A 15,840-nucleotide genomic window follows, 5' to 3' on the forward strand; every position below is an offset into this window, starting at 1 on the left:
CCCATAGCTGTTGCCCAGACTGGGGGAGTCTTTGAACTTACACTGCAGAGGCACTGCCTGCAAAAGAACATGTTGCTTCTTAAAATCAGTATGTGAGAAATAAAGTGAAGAGCAATCAAAACAGAGCATATATAAATTGAAATAAATGTTATACAAAATGAATTATGCAAGTTCAACTAGTTCTGTTTCTAAATTAAGATAGTTTAATTCAGAATGCTGTTCACAAATCGACAAAACAATGTAATTACCAAGTATTTTTCAATATCACTACGTGGGGAACAGAGCTGTTGGGACTGGTGAAAATTTGCCAGCAAGCCCCAGTGTATTTACCAAGAAAGGGGACAATGCTGAAAATGGACACAGTCTTGGAAGGTCCCCTTCAGCAGGAGATACACTCAGTGAATGATGGGTGTCTCAGCCTGGAGGACAGAAGGTCACTGCATGCACTGGAGAACTTTATAGCAAGTTTGTTTGGAGGCAGGCACCTTTTACAGATGTCTAGCCATCAGTCTTTCCCCTTGGGAGGCTGGGGATCCACAAGTCTAACTGGCACTTTTGTATGGTTGAAGAATGGGGTTTCTGCATCAGGGAAAACACTGGGGGGGGGGGTGGGGGGGGTGGGGGGGGGTGGGGGGGGTAAGTAACGTGTCAGTTTTGCCCATTTTTATGTTAGGTCACAAAAAAAACATTGATCTTATTAGCCAATCTCCACAAAATTTGACAGGACGCTAGGTTTCAAAGGTAAGAGATGCTAACAGTAGTTCTGCTGAACCCATGACCTGCCAGCCTGAGCAGCCCCAGCCACCTGCTTGGCTGGACCACATACTACAGTGCCCAAATATGAAGTCAAGAAAAAGAAATAGTGGTAGAGAGAGGACAGAGCAGGAGGGACTGAGATTAGGGGTTGTAGCAACCATGATGGATCTCTGTGGCCACAGGAAATAGTCAGAGGGTGTCCTGTGGGTGGGCAGGAACTCTGGGCTAGGATGCTGTGGAGACAAGGGGAGGTGTGGTGGAGAGGGTAGGAATAGCTGCAGGTGTTGTGAGGAATGGACACAAGAGAGAGCTCAGACTGTTGTTGTAGCAGTGTTTGAAAGATGTGGGCTAGGTTGTTGAGACAATTGGTGTTTGTTGGGCAACCCATTCTGCAAGTTTTCTGCAAATAGGGGATTAGGTAGAAAAGGGAAATTTTCCTACATGGCGTCTTATGAGTCTGTAATAAAAAAAAAAGAAGATTTTATGATGCAAGTTCAATAGACATATGTTAAAAAGTCGGTCAGTCGTGAGTCACAATCATGGTTAGCACATGTCGCTGGTTGTGGTTCTTGCTATGTCTGAGAAAGAGCCCTGTGAGCTAGTCTCACTTTATGCCTTAAAAGAGAGGAAAAGTTGGACAGCCTCTCTCAAAATTCTGCCCAAATTTCACTTCCTCAAAAATGAAATTCTGGAAAGGGAAGAAAATTTTGAAGTTTACAGCCTCACAATGTAAAATGTTTTTAAGACTGTGGGCATGTGTAAAAAGGACTTCCTTAAAGACTGCAGACTTAGCTGGAAAAATTCTCATCACAAATCTGGTCGAAGATTTTTTTGTACAAGTGAATAGGAAATGTCTGCTTTCCACCAAGCGGTCATGAAATGTCTGAACCTTCTCACTCTGACAGAGTCAGCTAAACAGATTTGCAGCACAGGAACACGCATCAGTGTTCAGACATCTCTCTGTATCCTCTCCAGCCTGATTGCTTTTGGTGTACTCCCTGTGCTCCAGTATTACCCCTGCATGTCAAACATGTAAGTGCTGTGCTGTGGAAGAATCTTTGCTACAGTTATTTCTCCACTAGCGGATAAATTTTTATCCAGGGTGAACATGATTGTGTGAAGCCATGCAGAAACGACCACATTAAATGATGTAGCAGCATAAAGTCCAGAAAGTTTTCTTACACTGTTGCCTGTTTTTACCTTGGGTAACTGATTAGCTATCTCACTGCAGAAAACACAGCTGGGACAAGCACTTGGATTTCACTGTGAAGTAGATGAGAGTTTTGGCTCGTCTCCACAAGCTATATCATGACAAATATTGCAGATTTAGGATTATGAACTGTCAACAAAAAGCATATATTGCATTCTAAGAAAAACACACTTAAAAAGCGCTCAGTATCACTAAAGCAATGACCAAGGAAAGAACCATTAGTTCTTTCTTAATGTTATCTAATTACTGGCAACTTATAGAAACTGATTTCTGATGACATGTGCAGTCAAAAATTCATCCCAGGTGCTAACTCAATGCACACTGTGGCTGTGCTTTCTAGATGGTCAACCATTTGTTGTGTGCTGCATAACAGTGCACACACACTTTTTTAAAAGTGAAAACACAGTTGAAAGAGATGCTACTGAAATGTAGACTTCAAATAAGGTAATCTGATTCTACGCTTGAGCATCTTTCAAGGCCTCAGAGATTTCTGCTGAATATTTTATCAACGAGAAATACAGGATTTGATTAACTAGGTTGTTATTTTTTTTTGTCTAGCAATATGTTATGTATTTCTTCTATGTCTGTCTATAGCAGTGTGAGAAGCAGCCATATATTCCAGAAATTCTTTCTTCCATCAGTGCAAGGCAGGAACAGAATCTTAAAAGGATTTCAGAGGTGAATAAATTCACATGTAATGCATGTGCTTTAGCAAGCAGGTGGATTTTTGAGACTCTGCAATTGGGTGGTTTTAAAACCTTTGAGACGTCTGCTCCAGGGACCTTAACGATAATTAGCCCAGGACACAAACAGCATACCTTCTGCTCAGAGGTGTCTCTTTAATAGTTGTATGTCCATTTTACAATCTCAGAATGTTGTAACATGTAGAAACTACCTTCCTCTGAGGCAGACTTTGTATCTCAGCATCTGTTAGATTATTTTCTAGAAGCTACCACTGTATTTAAAAAGTCAGTAACACTTTCCAAGATGTTTTTCTTCTCAAATGGATGTGATGCTAATTTTGCCTTCCCAAATTTTGATTTGCTATTGAGATTACAATATGCATCCAAAGTTCCTGTGTTGCACAGGTTTGAAGAAAAAAAGCTGCTGAACATTAGTTTAATGACTTTGTGCCTCGCACAATGCAAATTATTAATGTGCTGCTATAGATTATTAAGAAGATGTTAACTCACGTTTGACCATAACATCTTGGTCTCGTTTGAGTGTTTTAACTTGCTATTTTTCTAGTACCTGCATGCAAATGGGATTGTGCATCGTGACTTGAAGCCAGAAAATCTACTCTATGCAACACCAGCACCAGATGCACCACTAAAAATCGGTGAGTAGCATTATATATATGCTTCCCTAATTCCTTTGTAGCAGTAATATGTGCCAACTGATGTTTACAGTCTCACTACCACTTTATTCAAAGCTAATGCTTATACTGAAATGAATAGCATGTTACTTCTTCAGCAGCACTTTTTGTTTTTAAAACCAATACAAAACAAGGTGCTTGCTTAGAGAATTTATAGACAGAATTGTTCAGAATATGTCAGAGAATGAATAGCTCAGGAGGAACAAAAAGGATCATGAGATCAGCATACATCATCATGAACTTCTGTGCCTTGTTTTTTTATTTTTAAACTAGTATTTTAAAAGGAAAGATTCATTGGCACGAACGTACAAATGTGCAGATAAATGGTAGAAAGAAAACTGAACAATGCTAATTTCTGTTTTGAAGACAAACTTGAGGGATAAGAAGTGATCTTTGCAAAGAGCAAAGGGAAATCATCTGAGGCACAGTCAGTACCACGGGGATGATGAGGAGGACCAAGGTGAGATCAGGGTGTCCTGAATGGGGACATGTTATGCCAGTTCTGTTGGGCATGGTCACTGCTTGAAAAGGGCACAACCTCCAAAAATGCTAGGTATACCAAGTTTTCGCTTAGCAAAGACTAACAAAGCCTTAACAAAGCCTTAACAAAGTCTCTGTGCAAGCCTCCTGAGCTGTATGTAGCCAGTTTGGAAGGACCACCTTCCAAAACTCTCTTCCAAAACTTCCACCACCACTCTCTTACCAGACTTGAGAGCACGCAAGGAGTGAGTGTTGACGTGTTCATCAGGCTTGTGTCCATCATGGGTTTCAGGAGCTAGATTTCCACGAAATAGTCTCAGTGATTTTGTATAAATTTCTTGGAAACTCTGTCATCTCAGGATGATGATATCTTAACTTACATTTTATCCTAGTTTTTATCTTTCCCGGAAAACCTCTAACAACTGTAACATGCTAGATTAATGCAGCACCCAGTGGCCTTGGTTTGACAGCCAGAGCGGTGTAGGGGTTCCTGAAGCATTTTCCTAAATGCTGTGATTCTTCATCTTCCGGTTAATATTATTGTTGTTTAAATTGACATCTGATTTACAGTAAGTATTAATAAAAGCAAAAGATATTTCTCTTTGGATAGATAATTATACATAAATTATAAGCATTTAGGGAGAAGTGAACACTACCTATGCATTTCTGGAATAAAAGATGAACTGTTTTTATCCTGATCTTGAGTCAAAATATTCACTTTGTTATTCACTGTAAAAAAACAAAAATACTTTTATTTTACACTTTTTAAACCAAGATTATCATCACCTGAATTAAAGTTTGAAGAAGTTCAGTTTATTCTCAATGAAAACTCACAGTTTATAAGGACTTTGGTTTTCATGTCTTTTAAAAAAATGGGTCATGCAAGTTCAACATGTAAATCATGAGGGCTCTTCCTGTCTAAGCAGTAATTCAGGGTAGAAACACTGCAAACAAGAATGATCCTCACTTCTCCTGGCACAAGCTCTATGTCTCTAGATGACTTTTATCAAAGTATTGCTGTGATTTTGGTTTGCAAGGACTGTATCTTCTGATCCTTACCAAGAAATTACTGATACATAATTTTTTAACCCAAAATTGCTCTGTTAATTTTATTGGACTACTCACAAAAGGAAGATGAATATGTACCTAAAATACATTTCTGGATCACTGCTTTTATGCCTTTAGGCATAACATTTTATTGGGTTTGTGCAGTCTTTGGGATAAAATACAAACTACATTTCTGTCAAGAAAGAGCCAGGAGTACTCGTTTGCATGGACGAATTTTGCTTCCAGATCGCAGTCTGGGTAGATTCTTTAAACTGATCCTCATCTCTGGAAATGACAATATTCATTTAATGCAGAAATGTTCATTCAATTACATATGCAACATAAAAAGAAAAAAAAAAGTGATTTTACAAGGAAGTAAGAACATTAATATTCCTAAACAATCTTAACAGCTGACTTTGGACTTTCTAAGATTGTGGAAGACCAGGTGACCATGAAGACAATTTGTGGAACTCCAGGGTATTGTGGTATGTTGTTTTATTTCTTACAATATGCTGCACTTAGTGTGAGGATGTTACATTTTCTCTCTCCAAGGTGAAATGCTTCATCCTAGAGTCAAATATCCAAAAGCCCTTAAAAAGCGGAAATAAAAACATAACGTTCAGAACTTGCACTGGGTTAAGTTTCTCTAAACTCATATTCTGTAGCACTGAAGCTTAATACTCAAAATATATGTCATTGTGCAAGTTCATTACTCGCAAGAAAGTAAGTTCAACCATTGTAAAAATACTGAAATTACTAAAATAATACTGGGGAGGCATCAGGAGGAACTCAAACTATGAAAGGCAGAGTGGAAACCATGAAAAATTTATATAGCTCATAGCAATTATGAATATTTGAATATTGCTTACAATTAATTTATCTTAAATTTATTTTTTTAACATAGAAGAAATCAAATTATTACTTAAAGTAGGGTCATAAATTAATGTATTACACAAGGATGGTAATTGTAATTCCTTTAGGAATTTAGAAATTACAAAATTATATTCTTGATGATGTTGGATTTATATGGCCTTTGAGGGTACTTTCTACTTCTTTAAATTGTGTTTCATCTCATGGTCTCACATGCTTCTGTTTTACACACAGTTCATGCTTCTCAGTCAAAAGTGAATGCTACAGTTGACGTAGGTGTAATATCTGGCAAACAATGCCATAGCTGTGTTATATGTCAGATACCATTATTCCACAGACTATATAACTAAAACCAACCCTAAAAAATCAAAAGTCTAAAACCAGAGGTCAAGCACATAACCCACCACAGCAGGGAGAAAGGAAGCATACAACTGATCCTAAAAAAATAATGAATTTGAGAATGTGCTGCCAAGTCCCAGTGGCCATTCCCTCTTGACAGGGAGAGCATTTCACCCTGAGGCTGTGACAGGTGCTCATCCCGCTGCCAGCAGGGTGCCCAGCCTGCATCCCCTCTGCACAGCAGACCTTCTTCAGCAGTGTCATCACCAGGTCAGAGGGGACACCAAAGGCTGCTGCATCCCTGTGGCAAGCCTCTGGCCTCCATGCCAGGGCAGACTGCTGGTGTGTCTTGGCTCAGTTCTGTGTGGTGGACGGCAAGCTGTGCAGGCAGCTGCTGGCCAGAGCCTCTCAGAGTGCCTGTCAGCTTTTAGCAGGGCATACTGAGCATGCTGTCGGGCTGCAGGTACAGCATCCTTAGGCACAACTTCACGGTCAGAGCTGGGACAGATAGCTCCCCACATATGCAGAAGCTCACCTGGACTCCTGGAATCATAAAATGAGCCAGAAATGGATCCTCCAGTGCCAGAACATGCAAAAGAAGGAGCCACTCTGTTAAAAGAGAATTGCAGCTGCTTCTGCACTCTGCTCAACCTTCACTGCAAGACCCTTTCACATCAGCAAGTCAGCTAATGGCCAGAGAGGCTAGTGATCTTGATTACATCAGGGCAAGCTTGCTGGGCTACACACTGAGAATGCTAATCTTGAGCAAAAAAAGTGATCTTGTGGAGAAGCCTTTCTGCCAGTCTCACTGAACTGCAGATCCTAAATTGGCTTCTGCAAGAGGCTGCAAGCTGCTACCAGTGTGCTGGGTGGTAGGCATATCTGGTAGTTTTGGGCAGAGCTGAGCTAAGCCATGTGGAAACTGGACACTTGGCATTTGTTTTTATAACTGTAAAAGCAAAGCATTGGAGAAGACCATAATATTACTCCGCTGTTTCATATTACAGATGATAAGGCAATTAAGGTGACATGTCCATTACCTCATATGACATTGTCTGTCAAGCACATACAGGCACTAAGTATGCTTTAGAAGTAGCACTGAATTCCAGTCATTTTCATAAAACTGAACTTCACATATTAGCCATTAATGTTCTGGTTGACAGTTATACTACAAATGCCATATAATTGTAGATAGTATTTAGCCCTTTTTATGACTGTATTTTTATACTGTAAAAATAGGATAAGGTTTATTACCACAGAAGAGCCCTCAGAGTAGCGATGACTTGCTGGGGAGGTTTGAGAGTGAATGCCTGTGCTGAGAAGACAGGAGCTTTGTGCTTGCAGACGTGCATCTGCAATCCTTGTTTCGTTACCCAAGTTAAAACTGACCATGCAGAATTCCTGCTGCCTGGAAAATATACAAGGATTACTTTCCAGAAGTGGAGGAAATCCAGGGAGAATATTGTTAAAATGCCAAATTGAACTATGAATAATTGTCACAGACTGCCAACTCCCACATCCTACCCACCCAACTATCAGCAGCTTTTCTAGAAAGGACACAGCAACAAAAACACCTACAGGAGTCTGGGTCCTTTGCATCAAGACTTACCAATCTACAGTCCTTGTGACATGCAATATGGTGTAGAGGACTGAAAGCAGAAATATGGTCACAAAGAACTTAACTTGCTGAGACACTGTGCTTTCAGTGAACTTAAAAAGGGCATAAGTGATAAGCATAAATATAAGCCAGTGCAGAGCAGTGATTCATAAGTTACAGCCAACATCTAAACTAATAACAATGTATCAGTCAAATCCATTCACCAAAAGCAAACTTCTGGAAATACTGAAAAATCATATTTACAAAATGTATAGCTGTGTAATCACAGTCCAGGTGGCAAGGCAGACCTAAATGGACAAATCTTTGGTCTCTTTTATGACCATTTTGCAATACCAAAGAGAAGAAAAACCAAAGAAGGGCAGAAAGTGTCTTCTGCCCTTATTCTGAGCAAGAAGACATCCCAAGAAACATTGTGTTCTCTAGAGAAGAAGCATATTGGCCATTAACAGAAAAACTCTTATTTACATGACAGGAAGAAGAGTGGTTAACATCTCTTTTCTTAATCTGTCTCCATCTCTTTCTCTGAGGTCATTGGCTGCTTTGCCTGTAAGCTGTCCTGTTCGCTACAGGCTGACAGGAGATAAAATCAGTTGGGACCTAGTGTCATTTCTCAAAACCAGCTCCTCTCTGTTCGTCAGTTTACCTATGAGAAGAATAGGAAGGCAGGGAAAAATCTGTGGTTAGACTGGTAAGTTTTTGTCCAGGTTTTCTACCATGTAGCAACAGGGAAAAATGTTCTTTGCCTTCAATATTAATGCTTTGTAAAAATGTTTGATGAGGTGGTGGACTCAAGGGCTGTGCTGCCATCCTGTACATTGATGGGTGTTAGTGCAGATACAGTGGTAGCTGAGAAGAAGGGCTACTGACATGGGGAAGTGTGTTTCAAAGTTGTCTTTGTAATTATTTTTTCCAAATTAGTTGGGTATTTTCATCTGTGGCCAAAAAGTAAGAGAAGGAAGGTCCTTGCCCCCCTCCCCTCCCAGTATGAATCACTTCCATTTTGTCCTCTGAAGATGTGGCATTTCCATCCTGCCACCTCAGAAGCTTTGCCCAGGGAGTTTTCCCAGTCAGAGGCAAACCTCGAGGGTGCACAGAGCTATTAGTCCTGGCAATGAGAGGGTCAGGGGCACTCAATGTAGGCACATCACAGTCTGAGTGTGCAACCATGCCCATTTTTAGTCACATACAACAGCAACAAATACTGTCTGATAGTGAGGGATACAATGGTCTACTCAGCTTTCCTTGAGGAATGTTTGTCAAGCTGCCCTTTCGGAGGTGAACTCATCTTTACCCTTGCAGAGCCAGAGTCCCCCACAATGGCCTGGCCTTCCTGCCTGCTCTGTGCTGCAGCAGAAGCAATTGCCTGAGATGGTCATGTCTTGCCTTACAATGAAAACAGAATACCAGAAACAAAAAGCAATTTGAAACCAAAATCCACTTTTCATTTTAATATGGCTGTGCTTGGACATGGTTTCTGTTGCTTTATACTCAGTGAAAGAAGTTATTTGCTTAATTAAACGCTTAAAGGAGAGGGCCCTAACTTTAAAAAAAACACGAGCATGCATGGACTTTAAAATGACTTTGTGATTGGTATTTCTGCATTCAACTTTCATTTTACTGAGATGTGTTTCATCATCGGCAGCACCAGAGATACTACGGGGATGTGCCTACGGCCCTGAAGTGGACATGTGGTCTCTGGGAATTATCACCTACATTCTGTAAGTGTAGACAGTGCTACAGAGTGATTCAGTTGTAAGCAGCTGCTGTGCTGTGAGCTGAAAACATAAGATCCTGAACTTTAATGGTGATATTCCTAATCTTACTTAAGGAAGTAAAATCCTAGAGAAGCATGGCAAAACACTGAGGTTATATATTTGAGAAATACAACACTTCCTGAACAACAGCAAGATCTGTGCAGAATTCTGCTGTTAATATGAATAACGTAAGAGTGTCAGAAAGCATCGTATGCAATTTTTTCTCAGTAACTGTGAGATATATTACGATCCTAAGTAGCTTCTCAACTACAGATGGGACAAGGAGAAGTTAATGTGCTTGCAGTAGCTTCATATATTGAATATTCCCAAATGCAGCTGCCCCATTTGTATCAGTCACGGACACTGCTACAGCTTTGTCTGCAGTACCATTGTTGTTGTCCCACAGCATCTCAGCCAGGAAGCAGGGAGCAGTCCTGGGCTTTGTCTGCAAATCAGTCCAATGAGTTAAATGACTGATGTTGAAGTGTTCTGCTTCTGACGAGGTAATCAGAGACCCTGCTGACAGTGGGCTGTTAGTGATGCTGGCCACACATATTTTAAACAGTTGAAGTTGCAACTACAGAAAATTTTCAAGCAGTAAAGGTAGCCACTTGCATTACAATTATTTTATTCTATCGATGGAATCTATCAAAGGAAGAGTACTGAGGATGAAAAAATGTATCTGATGTATTGACCCTTCTCTTAATAGGAGTTAATAACTTAATCGATTCCCTTGGAAGCACCAATGCTAAGCTGGATTGTGTGGTTGTATGTAATACTTGCATGATGCCTTTTATGGGAAGAAAATGGGATTTTACAGGTGCACCTTAAAGATGCAGAGGATTTTACACATTCCAACCATTTTCTTTCCACTTCTAGGACTCATTAGCTATGTCCAGCAAGTATAGTGTGAAATAATACAATTATTTTTCTTTATGTTTTGTAAAGAAAGAATTGTATTTTCTAGGGTTTATACTAAAAGTACTTGTAAGGATATATATACACTGAAGACACTATAGTTTAGTATCAGAAAACATATTTTGTTCTGTAAATCAGCTCTCCATTTGAGTGCCTATAAATAATAGGCTAATATTATTTCTGCCATTTTGTTATCTGCTACTTTTAAAATGTGAACATTTGTCTCAAAGCCTGGCTCAAGTCTTTAGTAGGTCACATCTCAGATATTGGCAGGTGATCATTTCTCATCAGTTCTCCGGTCCATGCATAGCACAGAGCTATGAAATTTGCCAGCAGGGCTGTCCCTGAGATTGAAGAGGTGCCTTTTGATGTCCCTTTACAAAGATACCTTGATTAAGCTTTGGGCTTGCCTAGTTACTCAGTGACTAAACGATCACTGCTGTGCCAGGAGAGGTTTAGACTTGATATTAGGAAGAATTTCTTCACTGAAAGGGTGGTCAGGCACTGGAACAGGCTGCCTGTCCAGTGGTAGAGTCACTGTCCCTGGAAGTTTTCAAAATGCATGTAGATGAGGCCCTCGGTGACATGGTTTGGTGGTAGACTTGGCAGTACTGGGTAATGGTTGGACTTGATCTTAAAGGTGTTTCCAACTGAGTTGATTCTGTGAAGACTTATTGATGATAGCTGTTATAATTCTAGAGAAGCTACATTTATACTTTTAACAGCAAAGAGGACCAGTCCTTTTGTATTCTGCAGCAGGTTAGAAATACATGCAGCTACTACACATCTGAGATGCAGATAGTCGTCAACAGAGAGGCTGTGCCTGTAGTCAAAATCACGTGGATTTCACTGCTATTCACTGCTATTCACCGTCAAAGTTGGAAGGGATCTCTAAAGGTCATCTAGTCCAATTGCTCAGGTCCATGTTCAGTGAAGTCTTGAACCCCTCCAAGGACGGTGGGTCTGCAGTGTCTTTGGTCAACCTCCTCCAGTGTTTGACCACTCTCAAATCTAGCATAAATATGTGCAGTTATCCCTACCTATTTACAACCTTTGTCTAACTGCATATAATGATCTGTTAACTATTTTTTCTTAATTGTAGATCTTGTTCATAGAATAGTAGAATCAACTAGACACAGCTTGAGGCTGCTAGTGTGATAGTTCTATCACACTAATTCAGGGTGATTTTTTATTAACTTACTTAAAAGGACAAAAAATACTACCTAGTTATTTCTAATTGTTTTTGAAGTTTTTTGCACCATTTTTTCTTCATTTAATATTTCAAAATTAATCATCATAATACAACAGAATTTCAAAATAAAATTAAATGAAGAGCAGCCGCACTAGCTCTTACCCTGGCTTCATTTTTCTAATTTGAAATGGCACCTTTAGTTTTATTCAGCTAATTTGTCATGCAGCTAAATATCTGTCTGCTGAAACAAAAATGTTAATAACAGTAGGTGATAGTAGTGAGTTACGATGAAAATATTTTCGGGAGCAAAGAGAGAATCACTTACAAGGCTTCCAACACAGTCTCAACAGGCCTTAAACATGATCTTACTGTAGGTCATCAGTTACCTGGTACCTAGAAGACAGCTTTAGCTTAACCAATTAGAGGCCCAACACACTCAACAAACTCAGCAAAGGTGCTCCGTAGGAACAAGGAGCTGACCTGAACCAAGCTCAGAAGTGGTGGTGAGAAAGGCCAGGAAACAGGATGGGGAGCAGCAGAGGGACTGTGACCACCTCCCACCCACTTAAGCACACAGTGTTTGGAGGTTGGATCCTTCTGTTTTTATCTATCTCTGCCAGACTTGGAAATTAATAACGTGCTCAGAATGTGCTTATGGTGGAAGTTTTTTCCTCTTCAGCAGTGCATAGTGATGCAGCTGTTCCATCTGTGGCTACACACCACTCCCAAAGGAACATTTCTTCCTTTTACATCAGTCTCCTTTTTCAAGATAGGAATCCCACTGATTGGGTTTCAAAATATAAAACCAACTTAAAATGGAAGGTTACATTTTCTAGATTCTTCATGGTGTGCTGTTGCTTTCCTTCCACAATATCATTGTTTATTGCATTTTCTGAAGGCAGAGTAGCAGATAGACTTCCCATTCAGCTCAGAGTACTATTAATTGAATAGGAAATTAATTGTTAAACATCTGATTATGTGTCCAGGCATGATTAAAATGCAATGAAGCAATAAAAAAGAAATTTCATTATATAAATGGAAATCACTTCTGTGAGCTCACTTTCCACAGGGCCATCAGTGTGGATTTTTTTGGGGTCTGTATTATTCAATATATTCATAAATACAGCCATAGTGAGATTACAAAATTTCTTGGTAATATATAGGTTACCTAAGTAAAGATGAGAGCTGATTATCAAAACCTGCTGAGGGTTTTTAAATTTTGTGGATGATAGGATGACTGAACAGTGATGAACATAATTAAAAAGCAGTCCAGGAAATCTAAAAACTTCTAAATTCACAGGTAAAATATAGTTCCTCCGCTAATTCTTATCCTTCAGGGAAGAGCTACAGGGTTTCTGATAATTGCTCTATGACATATCTGTGCTTACAAACAACCAAGGATTTTAGCAAAGAAATGTAGATTAAAATAGAAAACATCATTACATTAATTCGCAACTCTATGGTGTGCCCATGATGAATGGTGTTTGCACTCACTTCAAAGAGTCATACACTAGAGAAGGCCCACAGAAGATGGCAGGAATGAGCAAAGGTTTCAGACTGATGAATGATAAAATAGTCTAAGGTAGCTCAGCCTGAGAGCAGCAGAGCAAAGAGCTGCTATAAAATCTAGAAGGTAAATAGATAGCAACTCCCTGTATTGAAAGTTCCAATTACAGACATGTGAAAACAGAAAATTTACAGTTTGATCAGCCTTTCCCAGTGCTTATGAATGCTTATGACCATTTTATACCATGCTTTGTAGAATTAGTTCCATGTCTGGTTTCCCAAAGTGGTGTACACGACATGAAGTAGGGAAAGATAATACTAGAAACTGTTTCTAACAACCTAAGACTAAGTAATGTTTGAAATATTTCTTTCTTTTTCACCCTTGCAGACTTTGTGGATTTGAACCGTTTTATGATGAAAGGGGAGATCAGTACATGTTTAAGAGAATCCTGAACTGTGAATATGACTTTGTGTCCCCCTGGTGGGATGATGTGTCTCTGAATGCCAAGGATTTAGTAAGTAAAGCAAAAATAAGACTTCAGAGTATCTTTGCTGATATGTATTTGGATGGTATTATTTCCACTGAGAAAAGGAGTCCATTTTTGGGTGGAGGCAGAGTGATTTGTTAATTAATTGTACCGATGGCTCCTTGCTTTTCTTCTTATTTCTGGTATATGATAGTGCTGTGATATATCCCCTGTTAGACCAGTGCTGAAATTTTGCACTCAAACCCATGGATGTTCAGGTATTTATGTGATCTAATCCACAGACTGTAGGCCGCAGTCACAGTGTTCATGTATGCCTGCCCTTCAGGCTACCTCTGAGGTGCTTTGTCAGTCTTTGCAAGGCAACCAACTTCGGGGGAACAAAGATAAAAGTCCTGTATTTTGTGCAGTTTTCAAGTCTGAAACTTGGAGGAAGAATATAAAAGGAGTGAAGCTCCGCTCATGCTACTTTTCCTCACAGCATTTTTCTGTCCATTTAAGCTTTCTCTCAGTAGATAAGGAAAGACTGATTACTTTTAAACATGGTCCATTAGCAAAATGCAAGGGCTGGCGTGCTACCTGCACCTTGTGCTTTTATTACTGGATAAATCAAATTGGATCCAGGAGGCATTGACCTGCAGAGAGGTATTCTTGGGTTTGATTTTTAGTCGAATTTAACTTGCACAATTCAGTTATTTCATTAGCATTGAAGAAACAAGTGCTCAGTTCCATATTGCTTATACAAACTGTGTCACAAAAGTTTTTAAAGTACATCAGAATGCCTCAAATTGAAAAACTATAGAAGTTCAAAATACTTTTTAGTTGTTGTATTAGGTGTGAAGTTTTTCTGAGGTCAAAAAACCATTATTTACTGTTGTGTCATCAAAACCCAGATAAACAGCACATGCAGCAAAGCTGCTCATTCATTGTATGCAGAGAGCTTTGGTCCAAACTGGTGCCTACCATTTTGCTAAAGTTCAGAGTTCCAGGTTTGAACACTACAGCAACTTGTAGATAAGGATGATGTCCATGGCTCTCAAAACCCGTGTTCTGGGCAGTTATAGAGTGTTTGATTGAAGCGATCTCCTTAACTTGACCTCTTCTGTGGATACACAGCATCATGATGCCAGTTTTCCTGCACCTACTTCAGGGTACCATATTTCTTTAAAAGCTTTTTGTGGGGAAATTTCAGAGAGCCCTCAAGTGAGTCCTCCCTTTATACGTGGCCACAATGCAGTGGTGCAACCCTGTGGCATCACTCGCGCTCTGCTTCAACAGAGTGTGGAGTACTGAGAGTGGCAGAAATGGGGCTCTGCTTAATACCCCTGTGTACTTCTTTATTCCATTCTCACCCTTCTGTTTTTTAAAACACCACTTGTCCAGCAAAACCCATGAAATCCTTCTTGGCTGGACACACTTATACGCAGCAGTTTGTACAATTCCACTCCCAGAGGTACATGTGCCCTAGGCTGTTCTCACGTTCCCATTCAACATTCCTATTGTTCCTACTGCTGCGTTTGGAGAGGTGCAGCTTCCCTGGTCTTGGTAACAGAAAGAATGGCATAAACACCATTAGTTTCAGAGTCAGCTAAGAGTAATAATTGTACAGTACTTTTTGTTACATGATGTTTTACAGCGACTGAAAGAACCATTTGTTAAGTATCTAGCAGTGACTGCATGGCACAAGCCTGCATGAGTTGCATTCACTAGAATTTAAACTTTCAAATTCACTTTAAACCTTGTCCAGATGTAAAAGTGGAGACACTGCTAAGAGAACTGCTTGTCTGAGGGTATTCTGAGAATCTTTTAGGGTTTATGTGACAATTCAGACAAACATACCTGTAGCGGATGCAGGCCACATTGGTACATACTTTTACAAATGTTGGTAGCCAGTTGATCAGTTTTCTCTTCCCCTTTATTGGCTGCCTTAGATATTATTTATGGAGGACCAAGAATGCCAGAAACAAAATAGATGAAAAGACCTGCATACAAATTGTTGTTGGCCTCTTAGAATCACATTATAAGATGCTTTCCAAACCAAGACCAAAGCCCCAGACTGTAAAGTTTGACAAAAATAAATGAAGTTTAATAGTCTTCTGTTTATCTTCCTTGTGATGCAGGTTAAAAAGTTGATTGTTTTAGACCCCAAGAAACGTCTTACCACTCTACAGGCTTTGCAGCACCCATGGGTCACAGGGAAGGCAGCAAACTTTGCACATATGGACAATGCACAAAAGAAACTTCAAGAATTCAATGCCCGGCGTAAACTTAAGGCAAGTCTCTGGATATG

General features: G+C 39.7%; 1 protein-coding gene across 1 annotated transcript in view; it reads left to right on the plus strand.

Moving 5' to 3' along the window:
• CAMK4 (calcium/calmodulin dependent protein kinase IV) overlaps positions 1-15,840 on the plus strand; it is a 136,902-nt gene that overhangs the window by 117,322 nt on the left and 3,740 nt on the right. The window contains exons 6-10 of the mRNA XM_065662072.1: positions 3,215-3,305; positions 5,279-5,353; positions 9,338-9,413; positions 13,454-13,580; positions 15,671-15,823. Coding sequence (XP_065518144.1) covers positions 3,215-3,305; positions 5,279-5,353; positions 9,338-9,413; positions 13,454-13,580; positions 15,671-15,823 — 522 coding nt within the window. The remainder of the gene's footprint in view (positions 1-3,214; positions 3,306-5,278; positions 5,354-9,337; positions 9,414-13,453; positions 13,581-15,670; positions 15,824-15,840) is intronic.

The sequence above is a fragment of the Lathamus discolor genome, chromosome Z (genome assembly GCF_037157495.1).
Source record: "Lathamus discolor isolate bLatDis1 chromosome Z, bLatDis1.hap1, whole genome shotgun sequence".
NCBI classification, from domain to species: domain Eukaryota; kingdom Metazoa; phylum Chordata; class Aves; order Psittaciformes; family Psittacidae; genus Lathamus; species Lathamus discolor.